The following is a 14,407-nucleotide window of genomic DNA, read 5'->3' as shown; positions in this document are numbered from 1 at the left end:
TATGTGCATATTAATAGTTAGGATTTTGTAGAAGAATAATTATGAGTCCGCCTTTCTGTGTGGATTCATAATAATGAAGCCAGCTGTGCTGCATGGACTCTCTGCTATAACGTTGATGCTCGATGTGGTTGTTGTGTGACCTCTCAGCACACAGGACGGTGAACGGACCGCGGGACGTCCAGGTGAGTCTGCACGTCTGTCTGTCTGTCGGCACACAGCCTCATAACTCACGTCGCCCGAGCAGACCCTCTCAGAGTGTGCAGCTCCAGTCAGCCAGACATGCTTTTGGCTTGGACCCGTTTGTGGTCCGAGCCCCCCGCACACACACACACACACACATGCACACACATGCACGCACACGCGCGCACACGCACGCACGCACGCACGCACGCACGCACGCACGCACGCACACACACACGCACACCCCTGTGTGGCGCTGGTGCTTGCACACTGCCCCAACAAACACTAGGATTGGCTGAAGTTAGCCAACAACGGTTCCACGTGTTCGCAAACAAGAAAATTCTAAATTCCCAAACTTCCTCCAACAACAATCACCAGCGGGCACTGGCGCCATCTCTGGGGGGGGGGGGGGGGGGGCACAAGGTTTCTTGCTCCCCCAAAGATTGTGGGTGCAAAAACCCCTCAATATTGAAACAAAGTGAACTGGCACGTTATCGTTGTCTGTCCCTTTAAAGCAAGCGCGATATAACACTGCTCTGCGCGATATAACACTGCTCTGCGTGATATAACACTGCTCTGCACAATAGAACGCTGCGCTGCGATAGCCCCCCCGCCACCTCCGTGCCCCTCTCTCTCTCTCCCCCCTCAAATCGTTTTAAGCAGCGCTGGCAACATTCCTGACATACCAATGGTTGGCAGAGATTGACAGGTCGAATGTGTCAGGGATGTAGCGTATTCTAGCATGCATCAGGCCAGATGTGTCCTTGGCGACTAGGGAGGCATCCGCTCATGTGTAGAGCCATTCATACACGTTTCAATTCTTGAGATATTAGCAGGCCAGGTGTCTTGAGGAGCCCAGAGACCAAGGCCACGAAAACAAGCGTAATGCCCACCAAACCAAGTTGTAATGCCTACACATAGCCACAAGGCTATGCGGCTAGTTAGCCGCAGACGTCATTGCATTACCAAATGGCTATATCATCCAAGCTGCCTGCTAGTGAAACATTTTAGCGGGGGGGGGGGGGGGATGCATTGTAATGCCCACAACATGAACCTTGCCTTTCAAGATGCCGTTTCAAAATTTAACATATGCTGAGATGCGATGAAGACAAAGTCAAAGAGTTAATCAATACAATCAGAGAGTAACCAAAGAGACTGGCATGGTTTGACTCTTTCCGTAAGCCTGCAGGTGGGAACAGTTTGCGCCCGCTTTGCCCCACCCGCTGGACGATGTGAGAGAGCAGTGTGAAGTCAGTTCTTGCGAACTACGAGAGCCTGGCGAGTTACCTCCATGATCCATGAAAATAAGTGCACGCCGCCACTCGCAACGCACTCGTAAAACACATTCAATGCGTTTTACGCAGACAATTGATGGAACGGTTAAATCATACATCATTGCAACCAAAATTTGGAGAAAAAAAACGACTGTTCTGAACCTCAAATTCTGAAAGGAGGACTTTGGAGAAGTGATATGGCCTACTTTTCGGTGGAACACATTTGAACGAAATATTTATGACCCCCCCCCCCCCCAATGTTGACCTGAAGTTGACGCCACTGCCAGCAGGAACGGCACACTGGTGTTGTTGTCTGTTGGGGCAGTGTGCAAACACCTTTTTAGACGTTCCGTTGTCAACATCCCTCCTCTCTCGTTCTCGCAGTGGGCAGAGGTCAGTATAATTGGGCAGAGCGTTGTCATGGTGACAGGGCTGCCGTTGGGCGGGTACCGCCACGTGGACCTCGTGGATGAGGTGTGGCCTTACTTCGTGGAGAAGGACGTCAGCCGTGTGTTCTACTCCGTGGTGATACTACCTCTGCAGAGAAGGGTACGCACGCACACCCACAAACTGTGTTTCCATGTCACGCAAGTCCTTTGAAATTCCTACTCTCTTCTATTATGTCCTCGCCTCCTTTCCTCTCCATTTATTTTCCCCATTGCCTCCTCTTCTCTCCACCTCTCATCCCTCCTTCTCTTCTTTTACCTCCTCTCTTCTCCTCCGCCCCTCTCATCTCCTCCTCCACTCCTGTTGTTCATCTCCTCCTCACTTCTTCTCCTCCTCCTCCCTCGTCTCCAGGCCTTCATCCACTTTGACGACGGTGTGAAGTGTAAGAAGTTTGTCTCCGATTTCCTCCACAAGCCTTTCACTATAGGAGGATGTGACCTCACCCTCCACTTCCTCCTGGACCATCTTGAGCCCTGCAGCACAGAGGTACACACACACACACACACACACACACACACACACACACACACACACACACACACACACACGCGCACACGCACACACAATGTTGTGATGCCATCACAGATCAGTTATGTGATGTACTAATGAGTGTGATGTTATGACAGGTCTTGTATTCTCTCTCTGCAGCTGAAACTGTACAACCGACTGCTTCAATGGAGCCATGTGGTGAGTGTATATATTCTGTTTCAGGCCAACGCCTATCCCCAGTCTTTTGAACGCGTGACGGCCAATCTGATACTGATCACAGATCTTTTTAATGGGACCTGCAGTTGATACTGATACTGATCACACATTTAACATTTTGATGTTGCCATTTGATGAATAGTACTTTAATTATAAAGAAAGAAGAAAACGTAATCCAATGTTTTATAAATGTATATAAGAAGGAAAGTAATGTCATGACATGAAACTCTGTTAACTTGTGGTATCATGTTCTGTGTTGTGATATAACAGTCTGTGTTGTGTTACAACGGTCTGTGTTGTGATATAACAGTCTGTGTGATATAACGGTCTGTGTTGTGGTATAGGTGCCTAAGGAGAAAGCGACAAAGGACCGGCTGTTGATGACGGCGATTGAGTACTGCAGCATGAGAGCGCTGAAGTTTATATTTGACATCATGGAGAACACTCAGTACCTCAGCTGCCTGGTCCTCTCTAACCGGGTACGTCTCACTGTGACCCTAGACAGGTGGAGGGGCAGGTAGACGGGTAGTTAGAGGGGCAGGTAGACGTCAGTTAGAGGGGCAGGTAGAAGGGCAGGAGACAGGTATTTACCATGACAACAATAACATGTCTCTCTCTCGCTCTCTTTAACTCTCTGCTCTACTGTTCCTATGATGAATTCTGTTCTGCTACCTCTCTTTCTTTCTTTCTTTCTTTCTTTCTTTCTTTCTCTATTTCTCTATCTATCCAGGTGGTTTTCCAGATCCCTCGCGAAACTGATATGTACAATGTGATTGCAAATCTCAGTGTGGAAAACGACAAACTATTCGAAGAAAGGTATGTGTGTTCATTTGCTGATCCCAACCTCCGAGCACCGACATAAGCTTTATGTGTGTGTATTTATGCATATCTATGTGTGTGTGTGTGTGTGTGTATATATATATCCTTAACGGAGTCTCTCCTACAGGTCTATATATTTTCCAAAACCATACCATTTTGAAACGTGAGTTTTGCTTACTCCGTCTCCTTATCAATAATAAACATTATCAACATCTTGTCTTATCTATGATAACTGAAAGCAGTTTCCTCTATTCTGATTCAACCGTATTGTTTTGGTCGTCTCAGGCAATTCAAGTTCATGAGGTCCAAAACGGTTCCAAGAAGACTCAAGGGATCGTGTGAGCTTGCCGCTAGCGCCGCCCCAACCACGTCTGGCCAATCAGCTCCACACCCATCAGCGCCTGGCCAATTAGGTGCCCCACTCCCGACCTACGCCCCGCCCCCTGCTGCCCCTGCAGAACTCTGTGCCTCGGCCCAGGGCCAGGGCCAGGCCGGGCCCCTGGGCTCCGGGCCCCTGGGCTCCGGGCCCCTGGGCTCCGGTCCCAGGCCTCCAGCCCTGAGTCAGGAGATGTACCGCTTCATTGCCACGGCCATCCACCAGCATCGCCAGGCCAGAGTGGGACAGGAAGTGAGCCAGGAGGAAGTGGTGAGGTCTCATCTCTTCTTCATCCTGTATGTCGGCTGCTGTGTTTTCACCGTGCAGCCGACATATTGGATGTAAGGTGTCACATTATTTTATTTTTCTCTCATCCCGTTCTCAGACCGACGGGAGCCCTCCACCCAAGAGAGAGAGGCGCGAGCAGAAGGTGACTGTGTGTGTGTGTGTGTGTGTGTGTGTGTGTGTGTGTGTGTGTGTGTGTGTGTGTGTGTGTGTGTGTGTGTGTGTGTGTGTGTGTGTGTGTGTGTGTGTGTGTGTGTGTGTGTGTGTGAATGCTAATGATTGGTTTGTGGTGTCTTCCCCCCCCCCCCCCCCCCCCCCCAGAGTAAAGGTGTCTCTGAGGACCTGATAGATGACCCACCTGGACTACAGGAGGAGGGGTTTAAGCCTGGCAAATTCATCATCATAGATGAGGTCAGTGACGAGGCCGAGCCCCTTGTTGTCTTCGCCTACCGCTCGGAGGCCTGTGACTCTCAGACCAGACCCTCGAACATCACCAAGGAGAAGGAGGTGCCATCAGACCGGCAGGTCTCAGAGGAGGTCCCTCGCACCTCCTCCTACTCCTCCTCTACCTCTAGAGGAGTCGAGTCCAACTCTTCAATGACAGCCCACTCCTCATCCTTGTCTGAAGCCACAGTGTCCTCCTCCTCAGATCTCCCCAAGTCCTCCTCTTCTTCTTCTCTCCCTCCCCCGGCCGGAGTAGTCCACACTTCTTCTGTGGTGTGTTCTGCTCAGAAGTGGAAGGAAGAATCTCCTGCCCGGGTGTCTACAGCTGATGAGCCTAACCACCGGGAAGTGACAAGCATCACTACCACGACGGAGGTGGATTCTCCTCCTGCTTGTCAACCGATCACAAAAGACGAGTCACAAAGTGAAGCAGCCATGGTATGCGGAGATGACATGGCGAGGCTTGGCCACAAAATAGCAGCAGAGACCTCTGCAGTGAAAAGTGCAGCATCACTGACAGGAAAGGATGCCTTACACACTGATCCAGCTCTGGAGGAAGAGGGGAAGAGAAAGGCCCAGCAAGAGTTAACCCTCCCAGGAAAGGATGTGGTCGTCTCTCCCAGCGAAGACGCGAAGGAGACGAGAGTAGAGGTGGATGAAACGCACCGGCAGATGGGAGATGAAAAGACAAGCGACCACATGCTGGACCAAACCCTGGTCCGGCCTGAGACGCCAGGCCTCCCTGACCCCGAGAGCCAGACCTCTGAACCCCAAGAGGAGGAAATGTTGGCCAAAGTCGCTGATGAAGCCGAGCCATTCCAGGAGGTCCCCCTGAAAGAGGGGAAGATGACAACTGTAGAAGAACAAATGCCTTCTGCGAATGAAGAAACCCCAACGGTAGTTTCGGAGGCAGCTGATGCATTACTCCGCGGTGCATCGACAGAGGAAGGAGACACCCACCAGCACATGGACTGTGTTGAAGGATCTCCTCCCGAAGAGGAGTTTAATATGGGTCAGAGCAATAAGGAGCCCACCAAAGAGGAGCAGGAGAACAGCAAGGACCCCACAATGGAGGAGCAGGCCACCAAGGAGCAGAACAACAAGAGGCCCGCTGTAGAGGAGGTGGCTCCTGAGATGGAACAGCGACGATCTAAGAGAGGTCACTCCGGTCCAGCGACCGAGCCGCTTGCGGCCAAGTTCACCAGACGCTCCACGCCAACCAGGAAGAGGGAAAGCCCTGCGGAGGACCCAGTGGAGGTGGAGGAAGCGGCCTCTGTAGAAGAAGAGGAAAGCCCACCCTGTGGGGCCCCCATCCCCCAAGGTCAACCCCATCCAAAGGAAGAAGAGGGTCAATTCCAGGTGACGGACTCTGTGGAGGGTGAGGTGGTCCAGCTCCCCACCAGGGGCAAGAGGGGACGGCCACCCAAACCGACGGCCAAGAACGTCCGGGTGAAGAAAGAGCAGCGCACTGCCCCTGTTCCAGAGGAGTCCGGCAAGAAGCCAGAGGAACCATTGGAAGACCAGGCCGGTCCAACCAGGACAGAGACCAAACAGCAGGAGGCACCAGAACCCAATAACCACATAATCAACTCTGTAGAAGAAACCCAAACGGCTGACAAAGCGGCCCCAAGCGACGCCAAACCACGGGTCTCCGGCGAAGGGGTCAGTCTGGAGGAGGTGGCTACATATCAGGTACTGGACTCTGTGGAGGATGAGGAGCCGGAGGTGAAGGAGGTCCCTCCCGTGACGAGGGGCACTAGGGGAAGAGGAAGGAAGGCCAAAACCCCTACGAGGAAGGACTGCAAGCCGAGGGTAGAGGAAACGGTGTTTGAGGTGTTGGACTCCATCGGGGGCGACGTGGCGGAAGAAGTGCCAGCGCCGGAACAACCAGGACGACCACGACGGGGGCCAGCGGCCAAAGAGCCAACGCCTGAAAAAGACGGAAAGAGAAGGAGTGGACGTGGGAGGAAAGAGGAGGTGCCGGTGTCTGGGACATCCAAAATGGCCGCCAAAGAGGCTCAACAGAAGGACTTTGAGGAGGAGGTTTACCAGGTGGTGGACTCCATCGAAGGCCACCCCCATGAGGAGGACCACTTCAACTCCTCAGGTCCAACGAGGTGGAGCCGTCTGGCAAAGACCGGAGCCACCGGAACGTGTTCTAAAGCATCCAAGGGGGAGGAGCCACAGTACCAGGTGAACTCTAAGGGGGAGGAGCCACAGTACCAGGGGGTGAACTCTAAGGGGGAGGAGCCACAGTACCAGGGGGTGAACTCTAAGGGGGAGGAGCCACAGTACCAGGGGGTGAACTCTAAGGGGGAGGAGCCACAGTACCAGGGGGTGAACTCTAAGGGGGAGGAGCCACAGTACCAGGTGAACTCTAAGGGGGAGGAGCCACAGTACCAGGGGGTGAACTCTAAGGGGGAGGAGCCACAGTACCAGGTGAACTCTAAGGGGGAGGAGGGGAAGGAACCGATTCCAGTCGAGGAACAGCTTTCAGAGGAGGCTTTGAGAGGGAAGAGAGGTCGTAAGGTCACAGGGAGCAATGCCAAGACAGAACATGAAGCCACAAAGAAGAAGAAAACCACAGAGCAAACAACCACACCCCTCCCGGATAACCAATCAGAGGCTAGGTTGGATTCTGAGGTGAGAGAATACTTGATGTAGACGATGATAAAAGTTAGTTTGTTCTATGTAGTCAGGATGGTATTGATTGCTAACATTTAACATGCTCTCTCTCTCTCTCTCTCTCTCTCTCTCTCTCTCTCTCTCTCCCTCTCCCTCCCTCTCCCTACCTCCCTTCCTCTTCAGTCCGTTGTGTCTCGGGACCAGACGGTCTATGACGAAGAGAAAGATTCGTCCTCCATCGTCTGTGAACGTAAACAAAGCGCGGAGCAAGCAGGTGTGTGAGTTCTTCTTCAATAAACATGAGGACAAACTGCCACTTTCTTGACTTTATCTAATCTCTTAATTAGATAAACATACAAATGTATAAATCAAAGCGCAATTCAAAAAGGCTTACACAATTATTTGTCTCTCGCTGTTGACCACCCTACATATTTGTTCCGAAATAAGGTCACATGGTGGTCCATCAAATGGGAGAACTATGGCTCTCTATCTGGCAATGTCGGTCTAATAAATGAACTATCAAAATAAAAGCCTTTATGTGTCAACATTTTAGGCTTTGTGTTTTTGCTTAGAACCAGCAGTGTAAGAGCAGCTATAAAGTATATATAGACGTTATGTCGTCAATATCTACCTAGGCTTTTACCTTGTTAGCTACTGTCTGTCTGTCTACAGCGTCCAGTAAAGTGAAGAGGGAGGAGGAAGGGGCGGAGTCTAAGAGAGTTCACTCTCTCTCTCCCTCCGTTGCCAATGACTACACCCTGCCCCCCTTCACCCCCTGCAACCCCCTGGGTGAGAGAAGAGACACAAATGTTATGATTTTCAGTACAATTCAATGTTTTTTTTGTGGCATGATTTCTCAATTCACTACCACTCCTTTTCCCCGGCCTGTCTGGTTCCCTCTGTCTCTATCGGTCTGTCTCTGTCTCTAGGGATGGAGCATGTGGTTCCTAAGGCTGGGTTCTACTGTAATCTGTGTTCTGTGTTCTACGAAGACGAGACCAGAGCCACGACACTCCACTGCAGCGGCTTGGGTCACTACTACAACCTGAAGGTACCTTTACTCACTTTTTCTCAGTCACACTCACTCACTCACTCACTCACTCACTCACTCACTAAACACACCTCCCTCCTCTTCTTCTAGGTGTTTTACCAGAAACTAAATGAGGAACAATCCAGGAGCCAATCAGGAGGCTCCGCTCCTGGATGAGACGGCGTTTAGGTTTCAGTAGGAAGACGGTACTGGTCTTATTTTGACTTGTACATTTTAAATTGTTTTCTATTTTTTCTTCACGTGTCTGAATTGATTTGGGATGTTTCCAGTTAGGACTTCAATTACTGGAAACTGGAGCTCTCCTCTGGACTTGATATTTGGAATATATATCGTTTATTTCTCAATGTATCATCTGTTTATGTTTATATCTCTTTATGTAACCCGTTTGATACTTAAGTAGTAAATAAAAATGAAAGTTTTCTTTAGGCCCTTTGTTTGAGACAAGCACACACACAAGCACACACACGCACGCAAACACACCGAATCTCCGTATTGTATTGTTTTTGGGCTGACTCGAAACCACTGACTCGAAAGAGTCCGCTACACTGTGTTCACTGAATTCAACCTGGTCCTGGGCCCCGTTTCCCGAAAACATCGTTAGCCTAAGTGGGTTGTAAAGTTCATCGTACGAGCATCGTAGAGTTTTCAGACTGTTTCCCAAAAGCATCGTTGTGTAATGAACGTCGTTAAAACCCTCGTAGCTAACGACGGCTCCAGGGGCACTCTGCATGCGTTTTTTGTTGCGATTGTTTGCCATAAAGCACTGTATGCGCGTTGTATTGGACCGTGTCTAGACAGTTACGAACATCCCTGACCTTAGTTTAGTGCACAATCGCCATGTTGAGAGCGTGGTTTCTGCAGTGAACATAGACTACTGCGGGAAACTGTGCTGCGATGCGTGCCTTTCCCGCTTACATTGCCCGCACCATCATACCCCTGTCCAACAATATGGGCAGGAATCGATCTAGACCAGCAACAGCAATAGCCGTGTCAATGCCTCTGCGTTTGAATGATAATGAATGAATGGAACGTTGCATTTTTAATGTTGACACCAAAGTTTCTAGACTAGAGAGTGCGCGGCGCGCCAATCACTGAATGAATGAATGCAACCTTCTGCGGAATCAGAGAAAGTCTGCCCTCTTTGCGGCGCAAAGCATGTTTCAGAAATCAGCACATTTAGATAAATGCTATAGTTGTCACACAGACACATGCTATTTTTTACTTTTGTAATATGGAATTATTTCAGGGGAGAAAATGCCGTGAAAAAATGTACGCACGGTGCATTCAGGATTAGGACTGATATAGCATATGTCAGCCTAGACCTAATCAATTGTGTTTTAATATTTGTAGCATTCATATTAGTCTATTATTTTCGTAGGCTACTCTGCTGTTGGCCTTGATGGGGAGATATTTTTTTGCTGCCACAAAATTTTTTTGCTCCCCCTCCTACCGAGCCCATTTCAGCACCGTGCCAGTGGACAGCTACAATCCTACGACGTCGTAAGAGCACAGCACGCGCGTTCATGTTAAGAGGAGTTTCAGGAAAAGCTCGAAAAAAAGTTACGAAGCATCGAAAGATCCTTCGTAAGAATGATCGTACGAGCGTGGATCCATCGTTATCGGGAAACGGGGCCCTGGTCTCTTAAGTGGCCTTGCATTTCTATTTCTGAGTTACCAGAAAAGGTCTCTGGCACAAACTCTTCGGAACTACTGTCATTCTGTTGTCCTCCATGTGTCGCTACCTCTGTGTTTTCTGTCTTGGCATCTTTGACAGTTGAATATGGGCCTTTCATCTTTTTATGATCACAGACTCTATCTCTGAGTCCCCTTCTATTGTTGTTCTATATCACCCACAACCAGTGTTTTGGGGATTTATTTTCATTTCCAAAGAGTGATAGGTATAACTCTGACCAAACATCTGACCAAGGGTGGCCCCTTGCAAGTTAACCTGGGAAAATTCACTCACCACAGCCTCCAAGCCTCCTGCTACCTCCCATAAGTCTCTCTGGGATGCAATCTTTCTCTTTTTGTGTTTTGTCATTTTCTAAACAAATTGAAAGAATACTGTATTATTAGTGATTATGAGCTGGGAGGCTACAATAGTGAATCATAGCAACGCCTAATAACCACAAGAACGACAAGAGAGGGTGGCTTAGACCCAGGCAAATGCCGAAGAGACCAGCAACCAATGATGTGTCGTGGTGTTCCTTCGCATGCTGAAACGTGTCAATTAACTTATTTAACAAGGACGCTGGAAATGGGGGGGGAGGGGGGGGGGGGGGGCTGCGGGGGCTGCAGCCCATGCATTGCAAAGCCATGACGTTTAAAAAAAAAATATATATATATTATTACACTATTATTATACTATTTAATTGACAGAACCAACATATTTTACTATTAAACGTCACAAGGCTGCACATGCATTGTAAAGCCATGATGTGTGTATATATATATATAATATTACTATTATTATACTATTATTTAATTTACCTGTTACTTGTTGATAACGCTGCCTAATCAGTCCCTTGTGCATAAAAATGAAACACGAGGTCTTAATTAAAGGCGTATTCTGGGAAATACCTGCATTTCATGTGTGATTCAATGTAGCACATTCACATTCCTGAGTTGAGAATGACGTTGCCGTCAAGTTGGTCTTATGATGTATTTCTACTCTATGGGTTCAGAAACTTCTGTAGGTCTAATACAGGTTGGTTGTGATGACATTGCATTGTAACTTTTTGCCTAAAATATTATATGATTACTTCATAGGTAAAATAACCAATTGTGACATCCTATCGAGGACTTTATTTATCTATTTATTTTACCCTTTCGCAATATGACGTCATCACAGTGTTTCTCAGCACACCCATCTCTCAATGACTTCCAGCGTCCTCTGTGTGTGTGTGTGTGTGTGTGTGTGTGTGTGTGTGTGTGTGTGTGTGTGTGTGTGTGTGTGTGTGTGTGTGTGTGTCTCTGTCTGTCTCTGTGTTTGGCACAGAAGCTCAGTGCATTCTGTTGTGTGCCCGTGGGCCACACATTGACGCACCTAGCCCTAAGCTTCCCGATGCCCAATCAAGGGTAGGACATCTGCTTTTAATCCGAACAATATATGAACTCTGTTGAATTGCTGAACTGTTGTAACTACTGATCTGCTGTATCTAAAATGTTGTATTGCTGATCTGCTGTTTCAACAATAAGTGTAGGCCTACTTATACCTCAAAGAAAAGCGGAACCATCATGGCCATCTGTTAACTGCTGAAGTGTTGTAACTACTGGTCCGCTGTTTCAGCACTAATTACCCTCCGAAGAAAACAGGAACAATCGTGTGCATCTACTCATGGAAAAAAAACTGACTTTAACTGTTGAGCTGTACACAAAGTGTACCAAAATACCAAGAATCAAGCTGCGAGGATCAAGCATATTTCGCTTATATCTGGGTTCGCACCCAGACCACGAACACCACAAACAGATCAAGCGGACAAAACCTCTGTAACACAGCCTCGCTCCCCACATCAAAGTCACAACACCCAGCCCTTTGTATGACGCGCTACTCACCGTGTGGGCAGCTGTTGCCTCTCTAACCTATCCTTTCTCACTTTCTCACTTCCCCATTCCCTTCCCCCCCCCCCCCAAGAAGCCTGTGATTTTTGTCAGGCCATCATTGTAAACAAGAACTTGTTCTTAATGATCTGCCTGGTTAAATAAATAATAATAAATGGGAGAGCGGGTCTTCCTCCGGTGGGGGGGGGGGGGGGGGGGGGGGGTCCCACTGGATCGCCTTCGTAAGGACCGAGTCGAAACTGGGGATCTAATCGCCCACTACAAAACGTAGTCAGGTAGTTTTATTCAGAAGTTACAATTTGTAACAATAAAAAAATAGCTACTCTGAGCGCAGGGGACAAAAAGGGGTGTCAAAAAAGCAGAAGTGAAGCGTGTCTTCGTGTCTCTGTCTATTTATACCCTTGCTTAACGTTGTTCTGGCTCTAACCGGTTCTAAGCAGTAGGCTATATTGTATACAGAAGATTTTAAGAGTGTCTGTATGTCAAAAAACAAAAAACTGATGTCTGACACGTTTTATGAAGAAAGTGTTTAATATTCACAATAAAAAAAATAAAAAATATTTATTATTATTATTTATTTTTTTGGACGTTAAGGCGGCAGGCGTGTGTGTAGGAGAAATTTGTTAAGCAATATGCAATCAACATCTTGCCCAGTATGCTATATTAATTAAATGAGTGTGATGTGATGTGTATCTGATATGTGTTCTTCAGTGTGTTGGAGCCATGGGCTGCACGGAACGCTCTGTTTAGATTGGGCCTCAAGGAGGTCGGCGCAATATGTCTCCAAATAAGGGAAGAATGCATGGGATGAGGTAACAACGTATGGATGATATATGGGCATAATGGAGCATAAAGGCAGGGGCCGGAGAATGGCTGTTCAGTTCTTTGTCAAACCATCTCAGGATTTTGTTGTTGCTTCTTCTCGAGTGATAATAAAATCTTTATCACTCAAACCTTCGGCTTCCTCGATCTCTCTTCGTTTTTGTTTAGATGTGTTTTATCTACGACATGTGTTGCTTAGTTCTGCGGGAAACGCATTATGCGGTCTCAGTAGCCTTTCAGCCATTACATTTCTGTTGTGATGTTCCTCTAGGCCTACTAGCAGTGCTGCTGCCATTTTATTTAGTAAAATATAGTTATTTTGAATTCAGGACAGGGTGTATGGTGTTGGGAAAAACTGTCTGTCTAGTTACTTGACCAGTGTTGGGAAAAACAGTCTGCCTAGTTACTTGACCAGAAAAAATGAGACGGAGAGGTAATAAAGTCTATCAGCACGAGGGCCTCGGATTTATTGAGTGAAGTGGAAAAGGTAATACAGATTCATAAAGCGTGAGAGATCGAATATTCTACGTCCCCTAACAGCGCTGAGGTCGTCCGGAGCTTCGCCTCCGAAGAGGTTCTGCCTCGGACGAGCTCCCGTGATTTGGTGCATGAGAAACTTATAGTATCTTTCCTAGCCAGGTGTGTGTGCTAGACTTTGTGTGTGTTATCGAGGGTTCTCTTGTCCCTGAGCCTCCGAGTTGTTTTGTCTTTCTGTGTGATATGTGTGTCCTCGCCATCTAGCTGAGGCAGCCTAATATCTCGCTTGGCCGGGTGTATGGGGAACCACGTGGGAGAAACGCTACTCATGCTTCGGACATGAGTATGCCATACACACCCCTCCTAGGGGCTGGCATCCACCCCGGCCTTACATTGCATGCATCCCTTTGCACAATGACACGGAGTGTCCTCCGTAGACTGATAGGGAGAGGGCTCGAGGGTCATCTTCACCCTCTTGAATGTGTGGTATGTTGTGTTTATTAGATTTGGGCCCAGGGTTGACTATATTCATAATGTAATGTCCGTTTAGGTTATTTTTGCCCATCACCAGATAAAATGAGACGGAGAGGTAATAAAGTCTGTCAGCACGAGGGCCTCGGATTTATTGAGTAAAGTAGCAAAGGTAATACTGATTCATAAAGCGTGAGAGATCGAATATTCTACGTCCCTAACAGTGCTGAGGTCGTCCGTAGCTTCGCCTCCGAGGAGGTTCTGCTTCAGAAGAGCCCCCGTGATCCGGTGCATGTGAAACTTATAGTTCTTTCCTAGCCAGGTGTGTGTGGTAGACTTTGTGTGGGTTATCGAGGGTTCTCTTGTCCCTGAGCCTCCGGGTTGTGTTGTCTTTCTGTGTGATATGTGGGTCCTCGCCATCCAGCTGTGGCAGAGTGTTCTCCGCAGACTAATAGGGGGGCTCGAGGGTCATCTTGACCCTCTTGAATGTGTGGTGTGTTGTGTTCGTTAGGTTTGGACCCAGAGTTGACTATATTCGTAATGTAATGTGTCCGTAATGTGTCCACCCCCCAGGAGGCACCAGAGGAGAACGCACTCTGCTGTCCGGACCGACGACGGATGTATGGACATTGCTTACGTTGTATTGCTTCCTTAGGCCTCTATGTAGCCTACATTTTTGTTAATTGCACTGCACTGCATTAACTGTATCTTAAACGGTGTTTGTGTATTTGTGAGAGAAATAAAAAATATTATTGTAATAAACTAATGTTATCATAAATATTTTTTAACTTTTAAAAGTTTTGTCTAAATAATTAATGATTGTGGTTGTGAAGTATTCAGCTTCTACTCAATAACTGCGAATAATACAAT

At 48.0% G+C, this 14,407-nt stretch overlaps 1 protein-coding gene across 1 annotated transcript in view; it reads left to right on the top strand.

Moving 5' to 3' along the window:
- The window catches only part of LOC311368656 (uncharacterized protein), a 26,418-nt gene extending 17,834 nt beyond the window's left edge, over nt 1-8,584 (top strand). The window contains exons 21-34 of the mRNA XM_084487456.1: nt 148-182; nt 1,839-2,003; nt 2,253-2,387; nt 2,550-2,588; nt 2,951-3,085; nt 3,337-3,422; nt 3,553-3,588; nt 3,711-4,071; nt 4,187-4,231; nt 4,408-7,173; nt 7,339-7,429; nt 7,828-7,944; nt 8,085-8,206; nt 8,297-8,584. Of these exons, the coding sequence (XP_084343582.1) occupies nt 148-182; nt 1,839-2,003; nt 2,253-2,387; nt 2,550-2,588; nt 2,951-3,085; nt 3,337-3,422; nt 3,553-3,588; nt 3,711-4,071; nt 4,187-4,231; nt 4,408-7,173; nt 7,339-7,429; nt 7,828-7,944; nt 8,085-8,206; nt 8,297-8,362 (4,199 nt within the window). The 3' untranslated portion in view covers nt 8,363-8,584. The remainder of the gene's footprint in view (nt 1-147; nt 183-1,838; nt 2,004-2,252; nt 2,388-2,549; nt 2,589-2,950; nt 3,086-3,336; nt 3,423-3,552; nt 3,589-3,710; nt 4,072-4,186; nt 4,232-4,407; nt 7,174-7,338; nt 7,430-7,827; nt 7,945-8,084; nt 8,207-8,296) is intronic.
- The last annotated feature ends 5,823 nt before the right edge of the window (nt 8,585-14,407 follow it).

Source organism: Micromesistius poutassou (assembly GCF_964030765.1).
Source record: "Micromesistius poutassou genome assembly, chromosome: 23".
NCBI classification, from domain to species: Eukaryota; Metazoa; Chordata; class Actinopteri; order Gadiformes; family Gadidae; genus Micromesistius; species Micromesistius poutassou.
This window is presented reverse-complemented; position numbering and strand designations above follow the sequence as displayed.